At 36.7% G+C, this 9,441-nt stretch overlaps 1 protein-coding gene across 1 annotated transcript in view; it reads right to left on the bottom strand.

Moving 5' to 3' along the window:
* Nucleotides 1-781: 781 nt before the first annotated feature.
* Nucleotides 782-9,441, bottom strand: part of ZNF804A (zinc finger protein 804A) — a 272,325-nt gene continuing 263,665 nt past the window's right edge. The window contains exons 3-4 of the mRNA XM_002922209.3: nucleotides 6,792-6,922; nucleotides 782-4,544 (exon numbers count right to left, since the gene is read on the bottom strand). Coding sequence (XP_002922255.1) covers nucleotides 1,340-4,544; nucleotides 6,792-6,922 — 3,336 coding nt within the window. The 3' untranslated portion in view covers nucleotides 782-1,339. The remainder of the gene's footprint in view (nucleotides 4,545-6,791; nucleotides 6,923-9,441) is intronic.

Here is a 9,441-nt window from a genome sequence, read left to right as displayed (position 1 = left end):
GTGGCACGGACTGGGGTCCATACATACTGGAAAGCATTCATATTGGAAGAGTGTGATGTTCCTAGTTTTCTATTGAATAACTATACTCTTTAGTACACGTAGAAGCACTTGAGTGAAGGATCATGCAGAGGTCTTTAAAAATAAAGCAGAATCTGGAAGGGTGATGTGGAAATTTTCTAATTGTTCCTGGGTGCTTTGGAAATACGATACAAACATGACTACTAGAAAGATTTGCAGAAGGACGGGCTATTTATTTACTCTCCTTCCCACTTCCAGATTCTCAATTAAGAGTATATGCAGATACAGACTGTGTTTATGTCATTCTGCCCAAGATGTTATATATGGAGAGTGATTTATTAATTAAACCCATTCCTTAATCCATGCCAATATTATTATATACATATATTTCCTGCATCAATTAAAAATAAACATAATACATTCGAGAATTTTGACATACAAAAATGTTGTAAGAATTTATATTGGTTATTTGCTATTTCTTTTCTTGTCTAGTAGTGCTACTATACAGTTCCTGAAAGAATACTATGCACTTTGCATATTTTCGAGTTATCCCCCCCTCAACACTAACATTACTTTAACAGAATTTCCATGGTTTATTGTCTAGAGGGCCAGTTGTTCAGGAAATGTAGTAAACTCTGAGTATAAGCAACATTAGAACAAACAGAAAAACAAATGGGCCTGTTATACTTATTCCGAAGGATGGTATTACAGTTTAAGCATTGATAGAGCTCCAAAGGTATTCTGTTGAGCCTCTGAGGCGCAGAGATGCCAATGTACAGAAGAAACAACGTAAATCCAAAGCCTATGTTACTATACATTCCCAGGACAGTGAAAACGAACTAAAACAAAGTTTGATTTACTTAAATACTTAACAAAAATTTATTGCAAGAGATATATTTCACCGAATTTACAGTTTCAAGGAACATGGTACAAAACGTAGTGCCATCAGCTTTGTCTAAACATTAAATAGGTGCAAATACACAAAGGTTAAAAAAAAAAACCAAGGAGCATACTTTACAACATAAATTACAGTACTATAAATATCTTTTATGTACATTATACATACTCTTAAGACACCATCTTAATATACAGCATATATTGTATTGATTTGCAAACTATGCAGTGCCTTAATAATATATATCAGAAACTTAAGAATTTATTTGCATCATTACACTTACAGTAAATGATTTCATATCAGTGAGGCCATATCTTGGCTAGTTTATTTCCACCATTTAAATAGGGATTTATCCACAGAGATGAGCATGTACGCATATAGCAACAGTTTTCACACGAACATTTTCTCTCCCTCCTATGGCGATGACTAGAAGAGGGGCTGTAGCGGGATGACAGCAGGGTGTGGGGAAAGCAGGGACGGAAACAGGGCATGGGGTAAAGGTGGGAAAGCCAGGTGGCTAGGATGAAGAACTGAAGCTGGAATGATTGGCATCTGGGGAGGAGCAACAAAAGGTGGCTGACTGCCGGGACAAAGCCGTGGTCCGACCGGTCCTACTGAGACCCGAGGTAACGAAGTTCTGGGGAGAGCCGGAGCTTGGGACAGAAACTGTTGGTGGGGCTGAAGCACTTTGAAGGTGCCTGCGGCTGCTGCTGCTGCGGCGGCGGCGGCGGCGGCCGCGTGCTGCTGCAGAACAGCGTGGTGGAGAGAGGTCACAGAGGTAGAACATAAGGGCTGCTGCAGCGGCAAAGGCTGCAGAGGTGTGCTAGGGGCTGGGAGGGCCGCTGCGGGAAAAGTAAATTTGACCTTGTTGGCCAGCATGCCGGGCGGTAGGATGTGCTGGTAGACCTCACACGGCAGATTCCGGAATTTCTCGTGGTGTTCTATCGGGATCAGCAGTGCCTGTTCTGGTAAAGCTAAGGGAGCCAGGATCTGCTCTGTCGTTACATAGGTGTGACCACTGACGTGGGCTTCCTTGAACGGTAACGGCGGTTGTGTGTTCAGGATTCCCGAGTTAAAACAGAGCCACTCCGTCGATGCCTCGTGCATCTTCCCTTGGGGAAGCGCCTCTGCCAGTTCATAATGGCACAGGTATGATTTCGGTTGTGACTGTCTCAAGTTCCTTTCAGGATTAGGCACCTTGAAAGGGATCTGCTTCTCGTGCATATTTAGAGCCTCACTTCTTTCTTTGTGTTCCAGCAGGGTATTGTCAAGTTCTCCTTTCCCTGGGGCACTGGCTACGAAGACAGATGGGGCGTGTTCACCGGACGTGTCTGCTGATTCCGCAGAAGGGTTCTCCATCACGAACGGCGCCGTCTGGCCCCTGGCTTCCGGAGGAAGGGGACTGCCCAGGTGCGAAGTCGGCTTGTCTTCCACTTGCTCTGTTTGGTCTGAGTTCCTCTCAGCATGCGCACTTTCTTGCGGTTTTATGTCCCCTTTTTTGTCTTCCCTTACTAACACATCCTGGTTATTGTCTTTCCTGGGATCATCTGTGTTCTCTTTGAGTTCAAAAGCTTCAAATCCGATGTGGAATTTGCTTTTTTTTCTCCTCCTTTTCCTTTTAGGCTTACAGGGAGCCGAAGCACGTGGTGGTCTCAAACATTCTTCTGGTAAATAATTCTGTCGATTTAAACTTTCATCTGAAGAATAAGAATATGAATGTTGTCTACGTTTTCGATGGAATCTTTCTGACTCATTAATGAGAGAATTGTACCCTCTTTTAACAGCCTGGTTCTGACTCAAGCGGCTCATGTCGTTTTGAAGAACGAGGCATCTGTGATCCTGACTACAGCTGGACATTTTGGCTTTCCAACTACAGAAAGTTCTGGAGTAAGTCAAATTATGTTTCCCAGAATGTATCATTGTTGGACTGGATTGTTCATTTAAAACAACTGAGTTCTTTGTACAGTGATTTTTATACTCAGTGTTCTGGGCTTTACACATTTCTTCATTTTCACTTAAGCATTTGAACGATGATTTGGGCCTTTTATCAGGTAATTGACGTGAGTCCAATAATTGTTCTGCAGCTAGACACCGCTTTTCTGAAATTGTTTCCAGTAGATTTTTCCTAGTTATATCAGTGTAACTATTTTCTGATTCCATTTTGAAGTGAATTTCTGATTCTTTGGTTTTCTCCCCATGGTGATGCTGACATAGCTTTTTTCTTTTTTTCTTCTTTCTACTTTTATGGAACCAGTGTTCATGAGGATCTTTCAACCTTACTTTGTTGTATTTCTCATCTAGAGTGTCCTGTTTCATTTGATTTTTGGTAAAATTGTATTTTTTTGCTTTTCTGATCCTACAGGAAATATTTCTATTCCTCTGACCCACAGTCTCATTTTTTCCAGGATTACAGTTATTGGAGGGAGTGTCATCAACCAGAAGAGGAGTGATTTGTGTACATTCGTTTCCGGTACCTCCAACGTCATAATCAGTGAGTCCTGCAACAGATGGGATCTTGCATTCTGAAACTGGTCTCTTGCAAATGTCTTCTCCCTTCTGCTGAAAAGAAAGATCATTTAAGGGTAGCTTATTTTTATCCAGATTGTTGTTTAATTTGGTGGCCTTGAAGTCAAAACAGAGAGGATTACAGCTATAGGAAATTGATGGTTGAGTAGTTGTGTAAATCAGCATTTCTGATGGCCACTGAAGGATTGTGGACCCATCTTTGTTAAGTACTGGTACAAATGGCTCACATGGTCTTTTAGATAAATCTGTTTTTTTATGTAAGGTTCTATTTTCCTCTTCAGAATTTGAAGGGGCCAACATCTCAGGGCCATAATTTTTATTTGCAACTTCTACTGCAGATGCATCATTGTCCTTAACATTTTCCTCTGTGGTAGCTTGCAAAGATAGGCAATCATGAGCTAAATCAAGAACTGTGGATTTATTTCCTAACAATTCAGAACTGTTATCACTTATAGGTATGTCTTCATTAATAATAACATCTCCCAGTGTGATTTGATCTGCTAATGGGACTGAATTTTGACAATTATCTGCCTCAGAAGATAAAGGGAGTTGAAACTGGCACAATGAAGGTAATAAAGATGTGTCTTTTTCACTAGAAACCTCTTTCATGTCTTGAGTTTGAGCAGTTTCTTTGTCAGTGCACATTCCTTCTGGTGGATGAAAAGAGTTAGCTTTCTCCTCAGAACTCAAAAGCACATCTGTTGGTGAAGATACTTGAAGATGACAAGCACCAGGGACAAATCTACTTTTTCTGCTATATCCTTTTTCCACAGAGGCATCATCATTGTATTCAGAGAAGGCTGCAGCTGAGGACTCCAGCTTCACGGATGCTTTCTTTGGAAATGCAAAAGAAAAGCCAATTTTGTGTCTGTGAATTCCTTGGGCCTGATCCCCAAGTTGGTTATTTTTTGGTGTATAATTATTTGCACTTTCCGGATCTGCAGCAACAGTGGTAACATCTTTAGTATTCTCTTCACTATGAATCAAAGTATATTTGAAATCTTCCTGGTTATTAACTGAATCCACAACTCTTTGGGAAATTTCATTACAATTTTCTCTCACAGTAACAGTTGTTGACTTGAACATGGGGCCACTTCCAGGAGCACTACAAAAAGAAAAGTGTGTATTAGATAGGACACTTTTGAGGAAAAATATTCAAACATTTTTATTTTAGAAATGTCATTATAGATTTCTTTTTCAAGTTTTAAAATCTTCGTAAAAGAATTTCTTTCATATAGTATAGTTCCATTCCATAGTGCTACGACGGCATTTAGTTATTGGTTATTGTTTGAGAAAACTTGGTCATGCTGTCTTGAAGTTACTTTTGTAACTATTAATAACAATGTCAAGGCCACTCCTGTGCTCTCAACCAGTTCTTCCTGACCAAGATTCTTTAGACTCATGGTTTCTTCAGTGGTATTTTGGGGTATTGTAGAATCGCTAAAATAAAATTATTTAAGCCTGCAAATATATGGAGACTATGAAGAAGGTTTAAAAAAATGACTTCAGAAGGGCTGGGAATTCAGTTCAATAATTCAATTCAGCTAGTGTTCACTGAGAGTCCACCCCAGGCCAAACAGAATGCTGCAGTGCAAAATTATCTAAGAGATAATACTAACTTTAGAATTTTTTTTGACTTGCTATTCTTAATATTTAAAAATTACCCTGAAGTTATAAATAACATCATAATATATAGTAAGTATAGGACAAAAGACTATTTACTTAAGATGTAATTTCTATTTATTTGGCATTGCAGTACACCATAAATAGTGGGTTCTAAATAAAAAGAACTATACTTTCTGGCAAATAAACAAGGAGCTACCTAAATATCATCTTTCCTGGAACAGAGTCACTCTGTGTAGAGTTTTCCATTCTATTAAATTTAGTTTCTCAGAAGTTATAAATGCCCCCAAATTTCTTTTAGTTGAATCTTTTCTTTATCTAATCTCTAACACAATGGGCCATTTCACTGTTGTATTTGATATTAAGAAACAATACTGCTTCTTATTTTGCACATCTTTAGAGGCCCCAAATTAATGGGAAAATTGTGTGTGTGTGTGTGTGTGTGTGTGTGTACGGTGAAATACCTACTGTTACTGAAGAAAGTAATTTAGATAAGAAGTTCTGCTTCTTTTTTCTTTTCTTAAAGATTTTATTTATTTGAGAGAGAGAGCACAAAGCAGGGGGAGCAGCAGAAGAAGAGGGAGAAGAAGGCTCCCCACTGCACAGGGATCCCAATGCAGGGCTTGATCCCGGGACCCTAGGAACATGACCCGAGCTGAAGGCAGATGCTTAACCGACTGAGCCACCCGGGTGCCCCAGTTTTGCTTCTTGTGCATATCTTATTATTAACTCTAGTTCTCTCAGTGTATTAGAATTTACATTTGCAAATGCTACTTTAGGACATTAAATTGCATAGGCCCTATGATTCTCTATAACATTAACTTGCACTTGTATAATTTTTCACTTATTACCACAGAGAGTAAAAATATCTTGTTGGTATGATTGAATAGCAGTTGTATGTGTTTTTAACAGTTCTCTAGAGGATTCAAAATACATTTAAAGTTTATTTTGCTTTTTCCAAACTTGACATCCCAAAGAATGTTATGATATAGCAATGTATTCCCTACCACTATATCCAGTATAAAATAGATTTACCATAAAGTAGTTTCATTTTAAGCATAATAAAAGAGGCCTATTTATTTGGGGTAGGTGGAGAGAACACTCAAAAAAGTTGTCCTTTTTATAGCAGTTTCCTGGCCTGAATTATAAATTCTGAATTGTAACACTATAACTGTTCACTGTTAGAAGTAGGTCAAAGTTTAAGAGCTTTGAACTTCTAACAGTTGTTACTGTTTATTCACAGGAAAATTAATTTTGACTTGCCTCTGAAGTTCATAGGGTCTTCCTAACCTTTATTATTTTTTTTTATAAAAGATACTTTCAAATAAAGCTTCTCCAAATTTTCAATTAAGAAGTAGTTCCTCTTAAAACTCATTTTTTAACAAAGGTTATGAGATGATGCCTTGTTCCCTTCTTCAACCGAACATTTTGAATCCACTAAGGAACAGAATGGCTTTCAGCTAAGTGTAAATAGCAGAGTAATGTGAAATTCATTTTTTTGGAAAAGTAAAATTATAGGAATATTGGCTTTTTATTGAAATATGCATTAAACAGGTGTTTGCATAAAATTCAAATTCAAATTACTGTCTGCAGCCCACAGAAAGCCATGAAAATGTGAGTCTCTTATTCTGGGTACAGAAATAAATAGAATTATGCCCTTTATTTCAATGTCTTTTTTTTTTTTGGTCATTATGTTTTAAGAAAACTTAAGATTTCATTGCACACTCACCACACGGTTTCCTTTCTTAGCTCGGCCAGCTTGTGCAGGCGTTGGAGTGCCTTTTCCTGTTTTCTTTCATCTTTCCTGGATTTAGATGCTACATTTCGAGCAAATTCCCTTTGTTTCAGTTCTTTGAGCCTCTATTAAGAAATATGGAAATGATTAATAGTATTTGGCTCTACAGCAATGTTAAAGTTACTATTATTATTGTTGGAATTTTCCAGTACATTATCTTTGACCTCATCTAAGGAAAATACATTTGTGACAACTCACTTTTATAAAAATATTTTTTGTATCTTTGGCTTGTGAAAATGCCAAAGCATGTTATTACATTATATTAAGGATATAGCTAAGCCTTAGCTAAATTGAAATTGAAAACTTTCATCTCTGCTTACTGATTCTTCTGCCAAGATTCTGTGCCTAATTCACATGGAAGTGTTGGAGTTTTATAAACCCCTAATTTTCAAACAAATTTAATGAGCTTGTATATTTCATTTGTATATAATAAATTACATTATTTTGGTGTGCTGTATATTAGAAAGGTATCTGGGCCTTTTCATAATTTCTAAGAAGAGGAAATGTTTTATGTTAATCCATAAGGCAAATAACCTTTATGAATGTGATTTAGAACAATCCTTCCCCTCAAATATCAGGCACTTTCCCCAGATAATTCAAGATCTGCGAAGAAAAGTGATAGTGCTTTTTAGAAATTCTTTTTACATTGGCATATTTTTCATCTGTATTAAAGAAGCTTATTTTTGGGGTTGAAAAAGTTTTGGCCAGAAAAAGAGAATGTCAACTCGAACAGAATTGATAAATAGCCATGTATGTGGCATGATTGAAGAGACAACAAAGTGGTCCTATGCCCCAAATCTTTTTGCTATAGTTTTCCACAGAGAGAGTGTATAGTTATTAAAAATAATTAAAGTACAATTTTTTTTCTCATGAAGGCTCATGGTGTTATGCATTTGTGATATGTCAGAGTCTTTGAGTAGGACTCCAAGAGAATAAAGCATACACTAATCACATTTTTATGAAGTGATTAATAAAATCTTAATAAATACCTTATACATATATGCTGGTGTATGCCAGGGGCTTACTACAATGCCTGCTTTATAAAATGCCTGTTCAATAAATAGTTGTTGATTTATATGTGGATCACTTAGAGCCTCCAAATTAGGAAATTTCTCACCTCAAAAAAAGTTAGTCATACTGATGAAATAATGTCAGACTCCTGGTGATCCTGAATTACATCTACTTAATTTCACCTACATAGGACCATAGCTTAAGCTTCAAATAATCTCTAATATTTTAACTGATGGGATTTATATAAGGTGTGTGTATATACATATATATAAGATTATTCCAGAATAAAGAATAATTATTTTCAAATAATATAGCATATTGATCATAAAAAAGATCTAGAATTAGAGTACAATAGGACAAGAAAGTTTTAGCTCTAAATTTCAGGTATTCATAATCTTGGTCACCTCTATTTCCTAAAACTTTGATGTCATATCAAGACTTATTCAACAGACAATTACTGAGCCCTAGTGACAGTCACTCTGTTAAGTGGCTGGGATTTTTAAAAAAGATTAAACAAAATGTCTTTACCTTTATATGGTTCTGTCTGTGTGTCTGTGAGTACGTGAGTAAGTGTATGTGAGTGTTTGTGTATATGCATTTTGCAGAAATAAGAAGAGAACACACACGGGAAGAGATAACACCAATCAACGATTGAGGTATTTTTATTGTGCAATGTAAGAACAGAAGAGGGCTGCCCGAAAAATCCGAAGAAGGTTACCTGGGAAAAGTGACATCTGATTTGGATCCTCAAGGATATAAAAAAAACAAAACAAAACAAAACAAAACCATGAAGAAGAAGGGTTGGTTGTTGGAGGTGAGAGAATATTTCAGGGAAATTTTGTGTAAATGTAGAAATAGGAGCATGCATGTTCTTAAAAAAAATGCAGTCAGAGAGAAATCCGGTTAAAGCAGATTGTATGTGTAGAAGTGATGAGAATTGATGAATGACAGGGTCTAACCAAACCACACCTGTCTATCACATTATGAAATGTGACTGGAGGAAACACTGAAGGATTTTTTTAAACAATGCAATGCTATAACGGGATCTTCATTTTATCAAGAATCATTTGGCATCAGTATGCATGAAATTTTGCCATGGAACAAGATTAAAGACAAGGAAATGCATAAGTAGGATACTGCAGTGGTCTAGGTAACAAACAAACTAAGAGCCTTTTCTAAGGCAGTTGAAGTAGGGAGAAAAAGTAGAATTGGTGACTTATTTGATGTGCATAATTAAGTGGCCTAAAGGATATAACTTTTACTGAGAAACACTACCTGCCATTGCAAGAAAGAGGCATTCAGTCAGGAGAGGGTTTGGGTGCTAAGAGGAGGATGCTAAGAGAATTTGAAAGAAAATAGAAACTAAATTCTCTAAAATAAACATTTAAAAGAATCAAAGTGCCAAATGAAATAAAGGGGGGAAAAAGTTGAACTATCAATGTAAGAATTAATGTTCAAAAAATTTTTAACTCTTATTTATAAATAATGATATTTTAACAAATTGAGATAATTTATTTCCTACAAGGTCCTTCGGGACATGACAGATGACAAACAAGAAAGTTAGACTTCACTA

This window comes from Ailuropoda melanoleuca, chromosome 2 (genome assembly GCF_002007445.2).
Source record: "Ailuropoda melanoleuca isolate Jingjing chromosome 2, ASM200744v2, whole genome shotgun sequence".
NCBI classification, from domain to species: domain Eukaryota; kingdom Metazoa; phylum Chordata; class Mammalia; order Carnivora; family Ursidae; genus Ailuropoda; species Ailuropoda melanoleuca.
This window is presented reverse-complemented; position numbering and strand designations above follow the sequence as displayed.